The 23,019-nt window shown below is 46.8% G+C and overlaps 3 protein-coding genes across 4 annotated transcripts in view; 2 read left to right on the top strand and 1 right to left on the bottom strand.

Moving 5' to 3' along the window:
- The window catches only part of RABGAP1 (RAB GTPase activating protein 1), a 67,360-nt gene extending 44,664 nt beyond the window's left edge, over positions 1 to 22,696 (bottom strand). The window contains exons 1-6 of one of the 2 annotated variants that reach the window (XM_027885916.1): positions 22,446 to 22,696; positions 6,925 to 7,126; positions 2,786 to 3,020; positions 2,040 to 2,244; positions 1,552 to 1,726; positions 1,109 to 1,260 (exon numbers count right to left, since the gene is read on the bottom strand). In XM_027885916.1, the coding sequence (XP_027741717.1) occupies positions 1,109 to 1,260; positions 1,552 to 1,726; positions 2,040 to 2,244; positions 2,786 to 3,020; positions 6,925 to 7,074 (917 nt within the window). In that variant the 5' untranslated portion in view covers positions 7,075 to 7,126; positions 22,446 to 22,696. Of the gene's footprint in view, positions 1 to 1,108; positions 1,261 to 1,551; positions 1,727 to 2,039; positions 2,245 to 2,785; positions 3,021 to 6,924; positions 7,127 to 12,506; positions 12,574 to 22,445 lie in introns of those variants that run through there. The other variant, XM_027885915.1, reaches the window with a different exon arrangement.
- ZBTB26 (zinc finger and BTB domain containing 26) lies at positions 12,594 to 19,403 on the top strand. The gene is made up of 3 exons (XM_027885917.1): positions 12,594 to 12,664; positions 12,882 to 12,944; positions 14,383 to 19,403. Exon 3 carries the CDS (start codon positions 14,393 to 14,395, stop codon positions 15,707 to 15,709), a length of 1,317 nt encoding a protein of 438 aa, XP_027741718.1. The 5' UTR covers positions 12,594 to 12,664; positions 12,882 to 12,944; positions 14,383 to 14,392; the 3' UTR covers positions 15,710 to 19,403.
- On the top strand, positions 19,963 to 22,425 carry ZBTB6 (zinc finger and BTB domain containing 6). Its single transcript, XM_027885918.1, has one exon. The coding sequence runs from the start codon at positions 20,027 to 20,029 to the stop codon at positions 21,308 to 21,310; it is 1,284 nt and encodes a 427-aa protein (XP_027741719.1). The 5' UTR covers positions 19,963 to 20,026; the 3' UTR covers positions 21,311 to 22,425.
- Positions 22,697 to 23,019: the final 323 nt, after the last annotated feature.

Genomic DNA, 23,019 nt, shown 5'->3' with positions numbered 1-23,019 from the left:
AAAGGGCAATATAATGATGTGAAAACCAAGGACACTCCGTTTTCAGAACAAAAACTGTGATTATATACAGTGGGGCTCAGTGCTGTGAGACTTCCAGCAGCATTTCAACCAGGTTTCTAAACACTGACTCCCCAAGTAACATGCACCATTATCTGTCACACTGCTCTCAAGGGAGGTGACTGCTGGGGCACATCACAAGCCAACGAGCCAAGAGTGCACCCACCAATCTTTACACAACTTCCTTTTTCATTAGAGAAAAGTATCCACTCGATTTGCAGGTGAGTTTGAGTCTGCACAGGAAGGGTCACACAAGGATTAGTGTCAAACTGATGACATATGTTATTTGAACTGAACCTTCAGCACCTTTCAGAAAAGCCCAAGAACCATCAGCACCTTTTTAGGCCCCGAGCTAAATAATTTTTCAGTTTCAACGCTTGAGCAGCCCTTTGGAGTGCTGAATAAATACCGGATTATTAAATGTGATTTGTTTATTTAATAAATACATCTTGAGCTGGATGTAAATCTTAGGAGAGAAGCAACTCTGGAGCTGTGGCTGGGAGCCAACGTGCTCAACAAGTCAGCGTGTTTGGCAGACAGGCTGTGCTGAAATAAAGACACTTCAGCAATTACAGCACGCTGTAAATGGTTACATAAAACACATAAGGGCAGTAGACAGCCTTCTTTCATGGGACTTTATTAAAAATACGCAGCCCTGTGCCTCCTGCAGCATTCCCACAGCCTCTGAAAAGCTGGCTGAAAACGTGCCCAGCTCTGGGTGTGAGAGCACAGGCACAGTGATGCATTTTCAGCCTCAGCAGCAGTCCAGCTGAACACAGCTTAGAAAGCCACTGCATAGAAGGGGATTTCACAGAAAAAAGCAAAACAGAATAGGCACGTTGCAGGTAGCACCAGGTGCAGTTCAATGACCAAGATTAAACAGTTCAGAGGGTTATCACTGTTTTACTTCCCAAAAATGCCTGTGTCTGGGATGCATTCAAACTAGAAGAGGAAACTTTCTGAAAGGGAATTTAGGGACCACCTCAGGCTCACACTCTCCATTCACGCACTGCCAACAGAACCTCATGTTGTATGAACAGAGAATCTCTACCTGAAATAACCCTTCCCATCGTCTTCTTTGATTTCCAGAGACACGGAGAAGGTGAAAATGTCACTGTCCGGGGTCTGGGGGGTGGCTGAGAGCGGGGTCTGTTTGGCAGAGCGCCGGAAGGCAGTGGCAAAGCTGTACAGGATTCGGCTCACCTGCAGGAACACAGCACAGAGAGCAGCTGAAACCCTCCTGAACCTCCCCTGGAGAGCAGAGTGACAGGAAATGGTACCAAAATAACTCAGTCTCACCATCTAATTAACTGTTTCTCTGCACTTCATAGAAGGATAAACTGTAACCCATGCACTCATATTTCATATCTGAGGTTACTATAATTAACTTAAATTGGGTAGAAGAAAGCCAAAAGTGATGAATTACATTACTTTAATTTCAGTAACAAAGTTTACATGTACATAATTACCATCTGACAAAGAACTGGAACTTACAGCCTCTTGGATTTCACATCGGAAGACATGAATCCTGAAGAGTTCTGCATTGTAGTGGCTTTCAGTGAAAGCAAAGCAATCACTTTCAGGGGTCCCATCGTGCCCTCGTACACAGAAAAGGATTTTATAGATTGGATAATTTGCTATTTCTGTGTTTGTCTGAGGATCTAAAAGTCTGTTAAAATAGAGAGAGGGGGGGAAAAAAAAGAAACAAGCTCGCACCTTTATAAGAATTATTTTCAGAGAAAGTACATCACAAAGACTATCTCCTGGATGTCATTTACTGCAAAGCTTGAACACAATAATGACATTTAAATTGAACAGCATAAAAAAGTACAATGCAACAGACATTTCCACCAATAATTCCCCCCTGGTTTTTAGGAACTGAAATCCCGAGTGGCTCATGTCTCCTGCCAGGTGATCCAGCAGGAGTTTGTCCCAAAGGCAATGAGCTGCAGCGCCCAGGGCTGCCCCCAGCGAGCCCGTACCTGACTGTTCCCTCCGAGACGTTGGGCACGGACAGCGTCACGTCCAGCGAGATCTGGCACTGGCTGCGCAGGATGGACATCATCCTGAGCGCCTCCACCTCGCTGCGGGGGGCGTTCACCGACGCACAGCCCAGGTAGGTGAGCTTGCTGAACACCACGCTGTCCTCATCTGTCACCGGCGTGAAAGGGCTCAAGTCCTCACAGTCTAGGGCGACACACAAAGCTCAGCGTGAGAACCAACACAAAATGAAGTATCAGAGTCTGACTCAGCACCAACCAAATGACAGAAGAGAGCAGGAAACACAGGGAAGGCTGGTCAGAACAAAATACCACAGGAAAACCCTGCCTGAAAGTGAGTTAGTGCTGGCAGAGAGCAACTCACAGCCAGCTCAGGCAGAGGGCTCCATTTAAATATAAATATGTACAAGAATGCACTGATTTTCATTAAAATAAGATGCAGAGAAGAGCTAAACAGATTAGTATCTTGTACAGTCAGGCAAGTAAGCTTAATAGTTCTGCACACATCTCAGGCTGGTCCAGCAGGTGTTTTCAGAAGAGAGGACAGTTCAACACATGTTAACTCTTGCCTTACATACCTGGGCATTTACTGCACTAGGTGATTATAAGGGCAGAGACAGGCAAAGGTTGGTGGACACACCTGTACCTAAATTCTCCTCCCTTTCCTCATAAGAAAACAAGCTCTTAAGATACCACCAGGCATTGACCATTCCTTTTTTTTTTCTAACCTCCTTGGGATGGTTTCACTGGCAAACTCATTTCTGGTTTCTGGAGTCCTGCCACCGACACTGGGTTAATGGTGGAGGATGCTGAAGCTTCAAGGACAACGGGTTCTTCCCCATCTCCATCAGTCCTAACTTCTTCTCCATGGTCCCGGTCACTTGACTGATCTTCCATGGGCGGATCCATCAGCACGTCCTCGAGCTCCCGCTGCAGCTGCTGTTCGCTTCCATTCCCCACGATCTGAGAGCCACACACAGGGTTGGGACACACAAAAAAAAAGACTGTTCAAACAACAATAAACCCCCCTCCTGGCATAGGGTCATTTATACGGCTTTTTTTCTACCAGCCAAAGCAGCAGTTCACAAATATAACCCAGTTCCAGCCATAAACACACACTGCAGTGTGTGCAACTAAAAGGGGAGTGGCCAATGCTTTGCAGAGTTCAAGCATGGAAATGGAGTTTACAGAGCATTTTACCAGATGCCATCAGGGAAAGGTACTTGCTTCCAACACTTCAGCTGCTGCTGGTGATTACTGCTGGCACCAGAACTCAGGCCTAGGAGCATTTCCATATCCTTACCTATGTCAGATCACTGACTTAGGGTGCTACGCACAAGCTGATAAAATACGTATTACCCCAAAAAGTAACAACTTAGTGACTGTTTTGCTGCAGGATCTAAATAACAACAACAAATCAAAGACATTTACGCTCTTGAAACGCCTGCTCAAAGAGAAAGTAATCTTTTTGAGTGGATTAAAATACACTCCTGTGCTCTCTGGGATCCTCTGCCAGGAGCAGGACACAGGGACTGCCTGACTCAGCTGCACACCCACAGGAGTGTCTGTGACCTGTAACTTGTTACAGGAATCCACAGATCTTCATTTTCCTCCAGATAATTTTAGTATTTATTTGCATGATTCACTGTGGAAACAGTGAAGAACCTTGCACAAGCACGGGGCCATCAAAGGCGGAAAGCTTTTAAGTGTCAGGTTTATTATTCAGGTCTTTGCAGGCATCCAGCAGACAGATGATGATGATGGAAGATGCATCATGTTGCTTTAATGTATGAAGTTTATATGTTTTGCAACAAAATATAACGAATGAATTATAATGGCCCGTAAAAAGAAAAAAAATCCATCTCGTAGATATTCTAAAACCTCATCATCAAAACCTTCATTTAAAAAGCAATTTAAAATAATCTCCCCAAGAAAGCCTTCCTTGTCAGCCCAGACTACCCTCAAAAAAGAATTCTGGAAGACAGAGTAAGTACACTTTTGGACTTTAGGAGTCCTGTTCTCACAGCCCCAAAAATCAAGTGCAAACCAGCTGCTGGGAGAGGTCTCGCTGCACTGGGTAGTTCAACAACTCCTGCTCTACACTGTGCTGCAAAAGCTTTCCTGAATCCAGTCCAGTCCCACTGCCAGGGGGCAAAAGCAGCCACAGAAACAATACTGGAAAGCAGAGACAGCTAGCAAACTGTATTTCTGGAAAACAATCACTGACAACCCCTTTTGAAACTGAACTAAGTATTTCAGCACTGACAAAAAGCAGAAACACATTTATAAATTAAGACCAACTGAGGAAAAATATGGTTCCTGATTGTATTCAGAAGAAATATTTTTCTGTCTGGACTCGAGAAAGAAAAAAGAAAAACAAAAATTTACATTACTTCACAGCATTATTACTTAGAACTACAGCATATCAGCAAATTTGAAATGAGAGCCTTAGGCCTAATGTACAAATGCCACAGCCTGTCACACTCAGCAAACACAAGCCTGAGCTTCCAGCACCATCCTCAGCCTGTGCTCATTAGCAAATGAAACATCTTCAATCTGCTCCTCTGAAGAAACAGAACACCAGAAAGAGACACCTGCTCAAGGAGGAACCTGAACTCATTTTACTGCTTTTCTTAGAGGGCACATCAAAGCAAATGGCTTTGACATAGACAAATTAACTTCGTTATAGGTACCAAAGCAATTGCTTCTGCCTGAAAAAAACCACCTTGTTTGTTCCTATGAAATACATAACCTCAGTTCTCATGTTGTACTGTTAACATTAATGTTTCATATACTACTGAAACACTTTTAGATGTTGCAGTAAGAGTACTTTCAACATACCTCTGACAACCTTCTCTACTCTGCTTACTGGCTACTAAGTGACTGCAAGCTGAGGGGAAAAAAAAAACCAAAACCAAAATCAAAGCCATTTGTTATGGCAGAACATCTTTTTTCTCGTAGAACAACACCAAAATACCAACATTTCTGTCCTGAAAAATGGCCAAAAAGTCTTCCTGTTTCCTCTGCTAAAAGTTTCCACCTCCTTAAGCAGAGGGAAGGCGGTTAACAGGAAGGTCCCCATGTGGGAGAATTCAGACTGTGCACTGAGTGCTTGTTTAAGGTGTGAAATTCCCATTAATCACTCAGATTGCAGCCAATCACCGACAGCACACGCTCTCAACGCTGCAGTACTGGAAGGCACAAGGTGGATCACTTCGTTCTCGGGTTGCGCTCAGTCTTGTCACCAAATTCATAAAGAAGCTGATCTTTAAGACCTGCAAAGATCTGGTAAATTCGGTGCCAAATCAGGGAACACCGCAACTTTATTTTACAATTGTTGATGATCAGGAGGCAGCAGCACTCGTGTTCTTCTCTCCTCATCAAGAGGAACAGCACACCTGCAGCCAGCACTTCATGAGCCACTCTGGAAGCAGGCAGTGACATGAACAGTTCCCATGTGGAGCGAGAAGTGTTGCAGATTACAGCATTTCATGGTTCCAATTTTCTTTGGGGGTAACAGGATGGAGACTCTGGTGGACAGGGTGTGTCTCCTGGGGTCTCAGATGATGCTTTGGGGGGTAACTACATGCCCAGCAGCTTTCCCAAGGTAAGCACCACTATGGGACTGATCTGAATTTTTAAGCATTGATGCTGATACTGGTGCTGCTGGTATTTGCAGCATCGAGAAAGTCAAGTGTGAGGCTACAGCCTTTCAGTGGGCTCCATAAATCACCAGGCTCGTGGTTTAAGGAATTCTCAAGTTTTTTAGACTATCCTATGATGTGAAGTGGCATCTTCTGCAATAACCATAAAATAAGAGTGAACATCTTTGCATGCTTAAGCAAAAGATCAATCTTGAGACTCTTAACTAACAGAATTAGCTTGGAGTCCTGTGTAAAGGAGGAGCTACAGTGGCATGTCCAGGACTCAAAGGAATGCAAGGAAAACAAACAAAGCAGCTGGGAGGTAAAAGCAAGATGAACAAAAGCATCAAGAAATGTTCAATAAAGTCTCTGTTACAACTGCTGCTACAGAAAAGAGGAGCACCCAGCCCAACAGGCAGGACACAGGATTTCTTTAAAGATCAAGAAGCAGATGTCAGTCTCCTGTGATGGTGGAACACCTCCTTCCATCTCCCACAAAGAACACACTAACTCGACTCACTCCAGGAAGGATCCAGTTTCCAACACGTTAAACTGACAGAATTTGAAGGGATTACCTTACTTGTGCTTAAAGACTGCTGAAATACAAACTGGGAGGAAAGCTGCTTTAAGTAGCAAAAGAAAAAAAAAAAACACTTAAAAAAAAAAACCAAAAAACCAAACCCCCAAGAAAAGTAGAGAGTGACAAGGGTCTCTTTTCAGAACAGCACTTTTGCAAGTGAGAAGATGCCAGTGCCCTTGCAGTTCTCACAAGCCCTCCACACAGGCTTGTGTTCTCTGATTCATGCCAAGTTGTTAGTTAGAACTACACTTCTACATGTCTTAAAGAGAACATTTCACATTGGGGAAAACTTTGAATTAACAGATCTGCTCAAATCAATGTCTGCTAATACTGCTTTCTACCTGAAAGCTGTGACAAAATCACAGTTCCAAGTTCTTGACAGTCAGTTTGTTTCATCCTAAGCACTTCATGGAGGATTCTGCAAAGTGGGGAAAAAACCCACAGGTAGTGATGGAAAGAGTTCTTACTCAAAACCTAATTACCACCTCTGACATCAGCAATGCAGAAATTACTGGCCAAACTGATTCTTGAATAAGTTCTCCCTTCTGTCAAGTTTTCCACAATAAAGAAGTCCCTCTTTAAGCTCTCTGTGGTTAGTTTGATTTAGAAGAATAGGGAACAAACCCAGGTTATTGATTCTTACCTTCAGTCCTGTTTTTTCATCATCACTACCATTATTTGTAGATGGTGTTTCATCCCCTTGCCTGGAAACCAAGACAAAATCTTCACTGTTAAGAGTGGATACCGAGTCTGAAGAGACACTGATTTTTCCAACAGAAGCCTTGTCATCCATGACTTAAAAAGGAAGTTCGATTCATGAATGAGATTAAATATGTTATAAACTCCTGAAAAACAAAAACCATAAAAATACTTATATAAAACTTCATCCTAAAACGCTCAAACGCTTCTTTTCAGAAATCTGCTGACTATTTATAAAAAGTGGCTCATCTGACAGCACCACCAGGCTCCAGCTCCTCTGTCACTGTCCACTCACAGGCCTTGCTCTTGCTGAGCAGCACATGCTGCCACAGCACAGGTTCCACAGCTCACAGAAGGGACGTCAGTAAATCTCTCTGCAGTGTTTCAGTTGTGTCAGGCACCGCTTCCTACACACCACACAAAACAGGCCCTTGGAACACACACTACACTTGCTGACAATTAAGGCCAGGACTGTAAAATCCATTTACTTTCTTCAGTTCCTATCTGCCCTCACCTGTGCTAACACAAGAGCTACGTTTTATCTCCCAGAGCTCACCATAAGCTGCACTCACACCCTGTCCCCCTAAACGACAGTTTGACCCAGCTCCTGGTGTTTTGTGATAAGGATGCTCTCAAACCTTGGGACATACAGCATTTTATGAATCTGTGCTGAATCTTCTGTACTGTAAGGAGCAATAAAAGCAAAGACTTCCAAGAAGCAGGAAGAACAGCGTAGGCTGGATCAGTACTGAGAAGCAGAGCCAACAGAGGATTTTAAAAAGCTGGAACTGGCACTGAGAGGCATTTGCAGAAAGGAACAAAAGGTGAAGTTCAGCTGCACACCTTGAACTCTAGAGCAGAGATTCCCAGAATCCATGGCTCAAAACAGACTGCTGTGATAAAAATGGGCAATTAAATTTCCCAGAAACCCAAATATACCCTTATCACAATGGCTCGGGTCTTTAGAAACTCCCAAGCACGACCAACCTCAAGTGCTTTTTCAGCCTCAAGTTCTGCCTTCCAACCTGGAAGCACATCCCAAAACCTGCCAAAGCAGGGAGGGCCCTGGCAGAGGCAGGGGAACAGCTCCTCCCATTCCTGGCTGAACCAGCAACAATGCCCCAGCAGCAGCAAAGCCTGCTTTCCTTTCTCTCCATGCCCTTCTCCCTGCAGCCACCAACACAACATGAAGGCTGCCAGCAGGACGATTTTCTTCCCTCTCTGGTTATTTTTAACTGATTAACAATTGAGCCACTTCATGCTCCTGGAACACTGGACAGCCAAAGCAGAGAGGAAGAGGAAGAATGGATGTGGTTTGTCCATGAATGACAACACACTTGTGATTATTTGCTTTCATTTTCAAAAGGATCTCAGGTATTTATATATTTATATATCCTTTTCAAAAGCCATTTTAAGATGGGAATTACTGGCTGAGAAATTTAGACATTTTGAAAAGTTTTACTCACAATATGTGTCTGTCTGGTATTGCTCATATGTATCTTTAAGGTAGGGCAGAGTTCTTATTTTTAAAGATGCTTTTCTTTAAAGAATTCCTATTAAAACATTTCTATACAAGCCCCCTATTGCTCCATCTATATAATACACCTATCTCTGAAAACACCTAAGCCAGATATCCTGAAACACGGACTAAAAATAAGCTTCAAACACAAAGTACCCCCTTGGCTTTACTGTTTTCATTCAAACAGAGCAAACTCATCTGCCACACTGACAGCAGCAGAAGAGCAGGCTTTGATCTCAGGCAGCTGTAAAGATCATCCAGGCAACGATCAATTCAGCACTTTATTTTGGTACAGTGTGTCTGTCTTGAAGTGCTAATTTCACCTATTTCCCAAGTCTCTCAATCTGACACCTTTCACCACCATCACCTTCAATCCAGTACCAAAGCACCCCGTGCTTTCCCAGGCTCCTTGTTGTGCTGGGTAAACAAACCCCACGCGGATCCCGGGCACGGCTGGCCCAGCCCAACCCACAGCAGTGTCACAACGTGGACTTGCAACAGCTTTGCCATCCTTACAGCGAGTGAAAGTCTCCCTGAAATTACAGAAGGTAGGAGGGCACAATGAGGGGACAATGGGGCAGACTCTTACCAGCCTCTTTCGCCACTCACCTGTGTCATTAAACAGGTGTTGTGGTCTCTCCTCACACAACAGGCTATCAGAAACAGCTGCAGAATGAGAAAGTCAACACAGCTGGCCCTTAGGTCACTGCTTTCGATTTAAAATTCTAATTCTCAGTGCAATTCCCCTTGGCCACTGCTATCACACAATCCCTGCCTCTCTCTGTGCAAGGAAGGAACAGCAAACACCTCACTCACGTGCTAAAACCTCAAACAACTGGAAAACAGGCCTATCAAAGCTCAGTTAGTTACACACATTTATAAAAGAGTTATCCTTTATTTTCCTACCCTTTCCCAAATATTTGGCACCCGGCCTGCAACCTGTGATCAAAGTTTTCCTTGTAAGTGCTGCCAGAATGAATTTAAAAGAGCCTAAAGCAAACACAATATATATAAAAACAAAGAAAACCTTCTATTTAACATTACTGTAAGAGACTGAGGCTTTAATGCCACCTGGAGACACGTGTGACAAGTGAAGCAAGGCACTCCTAACTATGGCTGCTCTCATTCCATTTCTAAGGACACCTATTTTCTGGTGTTTAGAACATCCACAGCCACACAAAAAAACAGAGGGTGACTGGAAAAATCAATGCCTTGCCCATGAACTTCTTGGACCTTTGAGTCAACAGCAGATATAGCACTGAATTTACAGTGAAATACAACATAAAATGTACTCAAGTTCTGGGTTTCCAGGGAAGAAAAGAGAATAAGCATGAGAACAGGTATGCAAACTAGGGAGGAAATGAGATTTTCTTTCCCCCTCATTCATATCTTTCTCAGCTTTTGTAGCTCAGCTGCAGTTCCTGAAGCGACTTCACAAAGTTCCAGCGTATCTGGTGAAGAATGCACCAGATATAGAACAATACAGCAATATTAACTAAATTACTGAAGAACAGAGCAAGTCAAGAAGCTGCCTTGAGAAGCAAAGTCAGAGAGCTTGGCATGCAAAATAAACTTACATTCTCTAGCCCCCAAAATATTAGAATGTGATAAAACATTGAAAAACATGGAAAACAAGGAGGTGGCATGCAGCAAAGACATGAGGTGACTGAAATAACTAAATATAATGTATTTTCTGTTTTATTCCTCTGGCTTTAGGCACAGCCTAACAATAAATCCAGTATGGTTCAATTCAAACATACAAAGTTCTGCTTTCCAAGTGTTCATCATTAGCATCTTGGTGTGGGTGAACAGTGGAATTTGTGGCAGAGTTCAGAAGCTTCACAGTGCACTTTGCAGAGCTGGGCTGTGACAACGCATCAGCATTCTGGAGGACCTGGAGCCCTTACAGCCTTTGATTTAGTTTACCTGCACAACTCACCGAGTGCACACTTGTTTTACAAATACACAGTGAGTCCTGGCCTGGAAAATGCTCCACAAGCCACAGATGTTCCCACTAATTTCAAGAGCCAGAAAGAGAAAAGATACTGTTATTTGGAAACAATACTGTGTCCAATTTCACCCCTCCCCTCACAGATCTCTGGAAGCTGAGGGAATGATGAGAACTGTACGCAAAACCAGGCACCAGACAAGAGACAAGGGTTAAACTAATGCAACCTTTGTTAACAATCCTTAGCAGGTTCACAGTTATTGCCAACATCATCTTGCTTTCAATCTTAATTTGAACTATCTGCTCAGGGGACAAAACTGCAATTTTAGGCTCTCGCAATAAGCAAATGCCCCGTCCCAGAAACGTGTGGCTGGTCCTGGGAAACCACAGTTTATAAAAGAAGTGCTGACACTGCCTTAGCTGGCCCAGCACAGGAATGTCACTGGAATGAACTGACTGTGAACGGTTGGTTCATCCCCACGCTGCAGATGATGCTCCCCCAGCATCAGGCACATCTCTGCCCTGGGGAGCTGGGACAGGCAGGACAGAGCCCGGGATAAAGGCAGGGATAAAGGCCGTGCAGCCAGAGGCTATACAAACTCCAGGGATGATGCTCCGTGTGCTTCTGGAGTTGCTCTCTCATTAGGATTCAAACACAAGCAGGGAGTTACGCTCTACCAGACAACCAGAGAGCTTTAAAATATGCTGTGAAAGAACTGAGAAAAAAGGAGCTACATCCGGTGTGTGCCACAAACACTGCCTGCACTTAGGGCTGGAAAAGGAAAGGAAATCCCTATGCCAAGCTCCATTTGTTAATTTGTTTACCGTGTACACAAAAATAAGTTTGCTCAGGTCCTTGACCTTCTAATGTTAAGTAGAGGCCTTTAAAAAGAATCCAGTGTTTCTGCAAGTCAATCAGCAGTGGGCAGTCCCTGTAGGTACACGTCTTCTAAGCAGCCAAAAGACTCCGAAATCACATCAAGTTGTGCTTTAACAAAACCTCTAAGTACAACAAAGCTGGGAATAGAGCTCAAGCCATACCTGTACAACAGTATGTTTATGCACATATAAGAAAACAGGTTTGCACTACTTGTTCTACAGCTTGTATTCAGTCTTTTCCCTCTCTCCAAACCTCCCCTGAGTACTTTTGCTCCTTCTCCCCTCTTCCCCAAAATGCTTCCATCAGGCAAAACTACACAGACATAAACCACAAAGTTTTCCTCCAGCAGTTCGATTTCCACTTCATTTTTGCTTTCGAGTGTTTTTAACCCAACTTAGCACAGTCAGCTCATATTTCATTTTCACCCCTAACTGACAAAATCAGCCCTTAAAAATTATTTTCTGGGGATGCTTTAACCGAAACAAACACGTCCTTGACAACAGGAAGGAAAAAAAAAAAAAAAATCCGAGAGAAACACCGAGGTTACGGTACATGAACCAAATAGAGATGCCTGGACACAAGGAAATGCCATATGTTGGGAATCACCTGGAAGCAACAGGCAACAACCGACCCGGCCGGGACGCGGGGAGGGGACGCGGGAGCGCGGCCGGTCCATCCGTGTCAGCCCCGCGGAGCCCGGCACGGGACGCGGGGGGAACCTGGCGGGCTGGGGACACGCCGGGCGGGGGCCCGAGGGCACTGCCAGAAGTCGCGGCGGGTCAACCCTGTGCCCCACCCGCAGCCGGACAGCACGGGCCGGGCCCGGCGCCCCCCGCCTGCCCCGGGGCTCGGCCCGGCCCGCCGGGACCCGGGACGGCTTCACGGCCCCGCTCCCGCCGCCCCCGCCCCGGCAGGGCAGAGGGGACGGGGGGACACCGCGCCGGGAGGGAGACACGGCCCGGGGGTGAGGAAGGGACCGGCGGGACCGGGGCGCAGGAGGGGCCCCCGGCTCCCTCACGGCGGGCAGAGGGGAGCGGAGCGGGGGGGCACGGGCAGGGCGAGCCCCGCGACAGCGCGACCGCATTTACCCCGCGGCAGCACAACCGCACCGAGCCCGGCCAAAGCACCGAGCCCGGCCAAGGCACCTACCCGGCCAAGGCACCTACCCGGCCAAGGCACCTACCCGGCCAACGCCGCCGCCGCCGCCGCAGCCGGGCCTGGGCCGCCGCCCCACGTGACCGCGCGGAGGGCCGGCCCCGGCGGCGCTTCCGGGCGCGGCTGTTCCGGCGGGCGGACAATGCGGTTCCGAGTGGCCGTGCTGGGCTGCGGCGGCGCCTGTAGGTCCCGGCGGGCCGGCGGGGCGAGGGCGGCGGCCGCGGAGCGCGGCTCGGAGCGGCCCGCGGCCCCCGCTGCCCCCGCGGGCCGCGCTCGGAGGGCGGCCCGGCCCGGCCGGGGGCGCGGCGGGGCGCGGGGCCGCCCGGGGGGCGCGGCGGGCGGCCGGGCCCGGCCCGGCGCTGGGACGGCGGCTCACGGCGGGTCTCCTCCCCTCTCTAGGTCCGTAGGCGGAGGTCGGAGCGGCCGCGGGTGCCAGCGCGGGGACGCGGCCCGGCGCTACAGGTACCTGTCCCTTCTGTCTGTCCGTCCGTCCCTGCGCGGGGCCGGGCCCGGCGCGGGCAGCCGCTCCCACAGAGGGCATCGCGGCTGGGGCTTGCTTGGGAAAGCCGCGCGGGCTCCCGGCCCAGCGGGGCTGGGACACCCTTTCCCGGTCCGCGGGAAGTGCGTGTGAGCAGCCGGAGCCGCCGCGGTCGGGGGAGGCCGAGGAAGCACGTGCTTGCAGCGGGGAGCCCTGCCCGCCCGGCCGGCAGCGAGCCCTGGGCTGCCGCCATCCCGAGAAAGGGGTTTGGGGCTCGTTCGGTGCGCTTGGAGATCAGTAGGAGTGCAAACTGAACGTGCGCCAAGGCACAAGTCACAACTTTTCAGTCTTCGGTTCCTCACGATGCGACTCTTGCAGTCTGCCAGGGATGGGCTGAGGGGCTGCGATAGCTGTGTCTGGTTAACAGCTGCAAACCCAAAAAAGCACTGATTATCGAGAGATGCTTCTTAAAACGTTCTTCTTTGAACTCTTGTCTTGTGTGTACATGCATTTCACTGGGCACGATGCCATTCCTGTGTGCACACCCAGCTGATACTTCATGCCCCAAGAGAGCAGTATCTGCTTTTATCTATGAACTTCAAAGCTTCCTTTCGAGCTTTATGTGGTGTTTGTAATAGTTGGGAGGTGTAAGTTTGGCTTTGTTTTGTAATTTTATCTCACCAAATCTTGCATCGTTTAGTCTCCTGTGATTTCTTCACTTCCTGCAATCACAGTGTTCTGGCAGGGTTGTGTGAACAGTGTTTCATCAAGAATCAGTGTAGTCTTATAAATTCTTAAAAGAACCATTGAAAGGCAAAATAGGGATATTTGTTTTATGGGAGATCCACTGTTCTTCGTTCCAAGTACTATCAAACAAGAACAAACTTCCTAGGGAAGTGATCTTCCAAAGAAGAAGACAAGAAATAAAACTTCCCTTATTCCCCAGGTATTGAAAACAGGGAGCCTAGAAGGGGCCATACTGAAGATCTTTTCCTGTGATCTTCCAAAAACCCAAACCACCACACAGCAAACCAACCCCTACAGAAAACCCTGGAAGACTATCTAAACTGATGTGTGCTCTGGGTATCAAAAATCTTGCTAAAAGTACATGGCTTCCCTTTAAATTCCAGACAAGTAGTGTGGAAAACATCTCAAGTCTTTAGGATACTGCTTCAGGAGAATTTCTGTCATAGCACCTCTACTTTTAAGTCAGGCTTCATTAAATTAAAAAGAGGTAAAAATTACTGGAAGGCAAGATAGAAACTTGATTTTTTTTTTAATATTTGTAACAGACTTCAGTGTGTATTTAGGAAACAACATCTGATAAACACCCACTTTGTGTTATTACTTTAAATCTTCCTAACCTGCCTTTTGGAAAACAAAAAAGTACTTATTGTTTTTTTTCTTGCTGCTTTTCCTTAGGTGTGCCAAAATGTCAGAAAGATCGGATATTCTTCACTTCAAGTTCGACAACTATGGAGATTCGATGTTACAGAAAATGAACAAACTGAGGGAGGAAAACAAATTTTGTGATGTCGTGGTCCATATAGATGATGTTGAAGTTCACGGGCATAAAATTGTCTTTGCTGCTGGCTCTCCCTTTCTGAGAGATCAGTTCTTACTGAACGACTCCAGGGACGTGAAGATCTCTATCCTGCAGAGTTCAGAAGTGGGGAGGCAGCTGCTCCTCTCCTGCTACAGCGGCATCCTGGAGTTCCCCGAGATGGAGCTGGTGAACTACTTGACAGCTGCGAGCTTTCTGCAGATGAGCCACATCGTGGAACGCTGTACCCAGGCCCTCTGGAAGTTCATCAAACCGAAGCAGCCGCTGGAGAGCAAAGAGTGCGAACAGCAGAGCGACTCCTCGGAGCTGAAGGAGCATCAGGGAGATGACGACTCTCTGCAGCAGGACTCGCCTTGTATCCAGCCCTCGGAAGACAGCATGGACATGGAGGACAGCGATATTCAGATCATCAAGGTGGAGTCCATCGGGGAGGTGGCAGAAGTCAGGAATAAGAAGGATCAGAACCAGTTTATTTCTTCCGAACAAACTGCCCTGCATTCCTCAGAGCCTCAACACTTTGTTATCAACTCCACTGTTGAGAACAGAGCGAGTGAAATCGAGCAAAACCACCTCCACAACTATGCCCTTTCCTATGCCGGCGGCGATAACATCGTTCTGGCCTCTAAAGATATGTTTGGGCCCAACAACCGAGGGATAGACAAAGGCCTCCAGTGGCACCACCAGTGTCCAAAGTGCACGAGAGTATTTCGGCATCTGGAAAACTATGCCAATCACTTAAAGATGCACAAACTATTTATGTGTCTGCTCTGTGGCAAGACGTTCACTCAGAAGGGCAACCTCCACCGGCACATGAGAGTGCACGCAGGCATCAAACCATTCCAGTGTAAGATCTGTGGGAAAACGTTCTCTCAGAAATGTTCCTTACAGGACCACCTCAACCTGCACAGTGGGGACAAGCCCCACAAGTGTAACTACTGTGACATGGTTTTCGCCCATAAACCCGTTCTGAGGAAACACCTTAAACAGCTGCATGGTAAAAACAGCTTTGACAATGCCAATGAGAGGAACGTGCAAGACATAACGGTGGACTTCGACTCGTTCACGTGCAGCGCTGCTACAGACAGTAAGGTCTGTCAGCAGGCTGATGCCAGCCAGGTACTGGATGCAGGGAAGCTGCCTCAGGCTGTGCTCAGTTTAAGAAACGATAGTACCTGCGTCAATTAAGCAATTAAAACCCGCCCCGTGCGGGGATCGTGACTGAGAGGAGCAGACCGTTGGTTCGGGCTCTTCCCCAGACCAGTGGTGTGCCCCGAAAGGCTACGGATGGTTGGATTGCAAAACCTGGCAGGTCTTCATCCATCGTTCTTAGTCTTACTTGATATTTTCTGTGAATAGCAATCCTCCTTCAGGTTTCTATCTGTGTCTCTACTGTGGATTATGGGGTTAATTATTTCATTTCTCTCTGATTAGGAGACTCAAGACTAACACCTTTTGAAGGACTGTTGCTGTGGGCTGCAAGTAAACCATCTGCTGTACAGTTAGAGGCCTCTTTATGTCTGGGCAGATGGAGGAAAGAGCAAGGAGGACAAGTCTGTGAGAGAAGCTGATTTTTTTTTTTTTTTTAAAGCACTGGATAACTGAAAACACTCCATATACTTAAATTTAAACTTACCTCTTAAAATTACCTTTCTCTGATCTTACCCCTAGACTCCTACAGTTAAAATGAAGTATTTTTGTGTCACTTTTTTGCCCTTTCTAAACTTACTTCAAGAAACTTCTGCTGCCAATCAGTGCTCTCTTAATAGCTCTCAGGGTTTTTAACCTCAACATGCATTATGAAAAGATGGAAACCCTAAATGATTTGGCAGGGTTGGCTGATCATTGCATGGAGCTGTTCAAACTGAGGGTAAACTGCAGCTCTGGAATGTGAGAGGCTGGAGTGCAAGTATGACCCATTTCTCATGCTGGCATACCTGGGATTTTTAAAGGGCACTCACCAGTGCATGTACTGAGACAAGCTAAACACTTCAAAGCTAAAAATTATCATCCATCCTCCGTAAGTTTTGCAGCACAAACCACAACAGCTGTTGGGTTTAAGGCAAAGCTGGAGTGGAGATACACTGCTTTTTGACACTGTGAAAAGAATCTGTTTTTAAAGCTGCAATGGATAACAACTCCATGCTTTTTTTTTTTTTTGCCTTTTTTTTCCCCCCTTAGTTCTTGTACGTCTCTCCTTGATGTCTAATAAGGGCCACATGTCAGTTAAACTTGAAACAAAAATACCTGCTAAAAGAACTTAAGCAACATAAAGTTTTTTGATTTCTTGGACATTTTTTTGAAGTGACCTGCAGAGTTCGTGACCATTAGTGTTTTACAGAGCCTAGGGTGAGGTATAGGTAGCACAATTTCTGCAGGTTAATGTATCAGCTATTGACTGTACTCAGCAATACCTCTTGTATTACCGCCTTAAACATCCAATGTAGCGGGAATGGCACGTTCACTGGGATTCTGGGATTACACTGTATCGCTTCTCAAAAGTGCCGTGGAATGATCCGCATCCCAGTCGGGCTGACAGCAGCCTGATGTACCTGAGGCACACCATTCCCAGCAGAACAGCACTCTGAGGACACTGAAGCGTAGCACAGACCCATAACCGAACGGCTGATCCTGGGCACAGAACCGCTCTTTGTGTTTGGAGTGAGCGTTTCTTCCAGCGTAGCTCTTTCCCACAGGGTTTGCCACGAGGCTGAGATTGTGCTTCCTACCGAAACGTAGCACTGCCGTTGTGTTTGACTGAGGGGTGGGGGTGAAAGGCTGCTATTGTGTGGTTAACAAAGCTAAACAGGTATGACCAAAGGTGCGCTCGAGCAAAAAGTGTTTCTCGTATGTCGTTATCAGAAGTTGGTCTTGCTCTTCGGTTCTGTGTGTGCTGGGATTTCCTTACGCAGACAGTTCTCTGATGGACGATAAAGCGTGTTGATGTTGCAGAAAGTTTTCAGAAATCCACATACTTTGAAGTAGAAAAGGAAGGTGATTCTGTGAATCGGTTTTTGCAATTGAGTTCTTGAACTACTGTACTTGACTGTTACACGAACTCTTACATGGACAGCGATGAAGTAAGCAATGGAAATGGCATCAGGGCATTCACCTTTCAAGTTGTAGCAAATATATTTAGGCCTAGAGTCTAACTATATGAAACTTTTTAAAATTCTTGTTCAGGTTCCTGGGGCAGAAAATAGGTTTGCATGGGAAGAACTGTTTTTCCTCTTAAAGCCACCTGCTTTCAGAATTGTTTTGAGCTAAATTTAACCGTGACAGTTGCATCTGACACTTGCGTTCTGCCTTCAGGCGGAATCTCCTGTATTGTGCAAACATTTGGATAACCTTATTCACTGAATGGAAAAAGTTACAGCACTAATGTCAAAATGAAGATAGACGTGGAGAACAGGAGCTTGCAGAGCCAGGTCAACGTGCTGGAAGGTACTAGTGAACAATCCGACCCAATACGAATATGGACATGAAAAAGAAAATGGCCTTCTGCCAGAGAAAGGAATAAAACTGTACAAATGCTAGAAAGTGGCAGCAAAATGGACAGTATTCAAAGCTTTGTCTATCTGGGAAGTATTGTTTTTTTTTTGTGGATTTATGAAGCTGTAATATTACTGTGAGGAAAATACAGCTTGTTGAAGTAGCTGTTGGTGATCTGAAGCTGATATGAAGAAACAAGGGGTTTCCTAAGAAACAACAAGAAGTTATTTGGGCAAGATGTATAGGTTTCTAATCTGCCCTGTGCTGTGGTGATTTGAATGTCTGAGAAGGCCAAGACTGCTGGTGGTTCATTTAAAGGCTGCTGTTGTCATTCGGAAAAAGCAGAAATGCAGAAGACTTTGGTCAATGAAAGGGGACACATCTGTTGGATGAAAAGTGACTTCTGCTATGGTCTGTGCTTTCAGCCTGCCAAAAGGGTGCAGACCAAAAGATTTATGGAGGAGATGGCTGCATGACTCCAGAAACACAGGAGATCTAAGGGCACTGGTGGTAGAGTTCATCTGAGATCTGCCCCTATATGGAAAGACGAGTATAGAAGAGGTACTAGGAAAGAAAAATGTGGTTAATGCTTTTTCTCTGAATTACAGATTCAAATGGAGTGAGAATTACTGTAAATGGAATACGCAGAGGCAGCTCGGTTATAGAAGAATATGAACTTAATTGTCCATGTATGTAAAATGTTGTCTTCATTGCAATGTCCCGAGTAGTGAAAGACTAGATCCATTGGTTGTTGCTACTGATGCTGCATATTCAGATGAGGACTATGGCAGTTATCATAATCTGTGTGTTACTGTGTAGAATACTATTTGCTGGTAAGTGGATAGTCTCACAAGTTAATGTGCTGTACAACTTCCTGCATATCCTAAAAGTAACTGAAGTCTATTACAAAAATATTTTAATAATTCCTCAATATATTAGGATTTTTTTTTTTATGTTGGCATTTTATTTATTTATTTTATATAGAAGAAGGAATTCTTAGAACTCTTAGGTTTGCCAGAGGTTTGGGCTCACCACTTCTCTGAGTGGCTGTAGCTTGTGTAGCACGTGTTTCTGTAGTACCCGCTGCAGCTGCACAGCCTCCTGCATAGATCAGGGACGAGTGTTTCCTTAATTTATTTTTCTTTTAGAACACAGGTTTTGCAAGTTAGTTACTGCTAAAATTGAAGTGTCAGTCTTTTTTCTCCCCTGGCTTTTTGGCAAAACTTAGCTGCCGCTGAACTGTTGTTGAAATAACTGACAAATTAATTGTGTGGGGCTGATTTTGGTTCTGGAGTCATTGGGAGGAGTAAAGGCGAGGAGGGAGAATCAAAATGTGATACAAACCGAAACTGTTGAGAGAATTCTAAAGTCATGCTAAATGTTGATTTTTTTTTTAAGAGGGGGAAAGAGTGGTGCCTCCTGACTTGGCAAGGGGTGAGAAGAAGGCAGGACATTTTTCCTTTGAGATTGTATAATCGATGGACTGAGCATTAGCTACCTCTTCAGTGACTGGGCAAAAGTCTTACACTACGTGTGATAACCAAAGCAGGCGGGGAGCAGCCAGCAGCTCGTCCGGGCGGCGGTTCTCCGTCCTCCCGGCACGTCCCGGCTGGCGGCGAGGAGGAGCCCCGGCCGCCGCCCCCGGGATGCCTTACGGGGGCCGACGCGTCGCTACCTCTCCCGGTGCCGGTGCGGTGTCCCCCGGCGGCAGCCGCTGTAGCAGTGCCAAGTCTTCTAATAAACGTGCTGCTAACTCTGTGTGCCGCCGCCTCTCCTTGCCGGCGCGGGCGGGGCGGGCGGGCGGAAGGGGCGGGCGGGGAAGCGGTTCCGGGGCGCTGCGGCACCGGGGGGAGCGCGCAGGGCTAGGGACCGGCCGGGAGCGGGGAGAGCGGGCGGGCCGGGAGCCCCGGACGGCGGGTCCTGAGCCCGGGACAGCGGGCCCTGAGCCCCGGGCGGCGGGCGCGGGTGGGCATCGCCCGGGGAGTCGCTCCGGCGGCGGCCGCGGGTCCCGCCATGGCGGCGGACTCGGAGGTGCTGCACTTCCAGTTCGAGCAGCAGGGCGATGCCGTGCTGCAGAAGATGAACCTCCTGCGGCAGCAGAACCTCTTCTGCGACGTGTCCATCTACATCAACGACACGGAGTTCCAGGGGCACAAGGTGATCTTCGCCGCCTGCTCCACCTTCATGCGGGACCAGTTCCTGCTCAACCAGTCCCGGCAGGTGCGGATCACCATCCTGCAGAGCGCAGAGGTGGGCAGGAAGCTGCTGCTGTCCTGCTACACGGGCGCGCTGGAAGTCAAGAGGAAGGAGCTGCTGAAGTACCTGACGGCCGCGAGTTACCTGCAGATGGTTCACATCGTGGAGAAGTGCACCGAGGCTTTGTCCAAGTACTTGGAGATCGATGCCTCCATGGAGAGCTGTGCCCAGGCTGCAGAGGGGTGCCACTCCTCAGATGCTGAACTGAGGAACGGGGATGAGGCTTTAGATAAAGACTGTGAAATAATTGAGATCTCTGAAGACAGCCCAGAGAATGAAGAGTACCCGGTGAAGCAGGAGGAGGGGGATGGCCCACGGTCCGCGGCTCAGAGCTTGGTGTCGGAAAGGAAGGACACAAAATCCCCAGAAATATCAACGGTGGAAATCGGGTATAAGGATGATGAAATCTGTATCTTCAGAATGGATTCCATGAGTGTACCAAATGTAGAAAATGATCATTTTCCTCAGCCTTGCACTTCCTCTAAAACGAATTTGTATTTCCCAGAAACCCAGCACTCTTTGATAAACTCTACAGTTGAAAGCAGAAATACAGAAATGTCAGGAAATCACTTTCAGGCTTTTGTCAGTGACAACCCAGAAGGAACTTCCAGTGGGGTGAACGGGTTCCAGAGCCTGGAGGATTCTGGCAGCTCATGGAGGCACCAGTGTCCCAAGTGTCCGAGGGGGTTCCTGCACCTGGAGAACTATCTCAGACATCTCAAAATGCACAAACTCTTCCTGTGTTTGCAGTGCGGCAAAACATTCACCCAGAAAAAGAATCTCAACAGACACATCCGGGGGCACATGGGGATCCGGCCCTTCCAGTGCATGGTGTGCCTCAAGACTTTCACTGCCAAGAGCACACTCCAGGACCACCTCAACATCCACAGCGGGGACAGGCCCTACAAGTGCCACTGCTGCGACATGGACTTCAAGCACAAGTCTGCTCTCAAAAAGCATTTGACTTCTGTTCACGGGAGGAGCAGCGGCGAAAAAACAAACCTGAACGCTATTACAAAGGTTAAAATAGACTATGATTGACAGCTGTGTGGCTGTGGAGTCAGGCTCCACAGAAAGCTCCTGGCTAGTGAAATTCTAGGTGCAATTCCAGCTCCAGACCCCCACGCAACAGAGAGAAGCGCAAACAGGTGACTGGTGATCCAAGACAGGCCTTGGAGCAGCAAACTTGGCTGTTCACTTAAGGTTGCTGTTACTGTCAGTGAAAAAACAAAAAGGTGTTTCCTAATTGAAAGTAAACTGCAAATGATGGGAAATTATTTCATGCTTCTCTCCTATTATTCTGAGCATGTTCTGATCCCCCCCAGTGATGGTTTACATTCCTGGTTTCAAGGGCAGGCACCTCTGACTTTCAGACTATTACTGATACTGCAATAAGCTGAAGCCCGAGCCATGGTGTTGGTGACAAGAGCTGAGAGGGAAGGGGGTGTTTGTGTTTATTCAGCCCCATCCAGTTCATGGGTCATTTATGGTGAAATCATCTCCTTCCTTGCCCAACCTTGGCTAGATCTTTCAACAGAAGGAAGGTGTATTTTCATACCCAAATCTGTGATGTTTAAGAAAGGGCACAGAACAAAAACTTCCTTACAAGGAAGCTTTCAAATCGCCTCTTGCAAATAGAGAATTGGTAAAAGAGAAGTAAACAAACAGTTCACTTGTAACTGGATAGTCCCACGAGAAGGACTTGCTTTTAGTTTAAGTTCTGAATTTTTATAAACTTCCTTCTAATAGTGGTTTCTTTCTGTCGTGCCAGTGTTTTGCAGCTGTATTTGAGTAATTTCAATTAAGTTCAGTCCTGTTTATTGAGTTGTAACGTTTGCCCTCATTTTTTACAGATGTTAGATACATACACTCATGTGAAACTCAGCTGTGTGCTGTTGGGTAACCACGGTTTTAACATTAATTTTGAAAATTAGCAACGGCTTGGACATAGGGGTCTCGTACTCTGATCTGTGACTCGGTAACACAGTAAGGATGTGTTTGCATAGGTGTGTTTGTGCTTTGTCAAAGCTCATTTTGGTTTCATTATGATCATCGAGAGCCCTGCGATGCAGAGTCTGTATCCTGAGCGTGTCTTTGACTGGTACATGTTTCTTCCACTTAATGTGATATGAATAAAGAGTTAATTCAGTTGTTAATATGAGCTAATACTACTTACAGTTAGCAAAAAGCAGTAGTTCTTACTCCTGTCTGTATCACGCTTTCCTTCAGGTTTCAGAAGTTCTTGCTCCGAGTCCAGAAGTCTGGCCTGAGTGCTTCAGAGTCTGGCTGGTTCTAAAATCCAAGACAGTAGTTTTTAATATCAGTTCACAGGTTTCACTTTGCTCCCCTGTGTCTGTGAGTGCACCAGCCGCTGTCTGGGGTTTCACTGATCAGCTGCATGAGGGACTGGGTGTCTCCAGTGTCTGCCATGCACTGCTCGTCAGGTGTTCGTGTGGGTGTTTCCCTCGTGGGCACTGCCCTGTGTGCCAAAGGCTGATCTTTTGAGGTGCATCTTCTGTGGGAGCAGACTGCAAGTTATTTTGGTCGTGCATGTAAACATGGGAGGGAGTTGTGTTGTGTGACAGGCCACCAGCATGCTCTGTTCAGTGGCTGCAGTGTCTCAGTGACCTTTGTGAACAAACCCTGGTCTTGTGCACTTGTTCACATTCAAGGTGTTCCCTCTCCCTTGTCTGTACATGTAACGTGTCCTGTCATAACACAATAAACGAAATGCAAACGAGGCATTGTTT

The sequence above is a fragment of the Empidonax traillii genome, unplaced genomic scaffold (assembly GCF_003031625.1).
Source record: "Empidonax traillii isolate 1590-97213 ecotype Southwest subspecies unplaced genomic scaffold, ASM303162v1 scaffold174:size915687, whole genome shotgun sequence".
Taxonomy (NCBI): domain Eukaryota; kingdom Metazoa; phylum Chordata; class Aves; order Passeriformes; family Tyrannidae; genus Empidonax; species Empidonax traillii.
The sequence above is the reverse complement of the archived record's forward strand: the minus strand, read 5'-3'. Positions and strand labels throughout refer to the sequence as shown.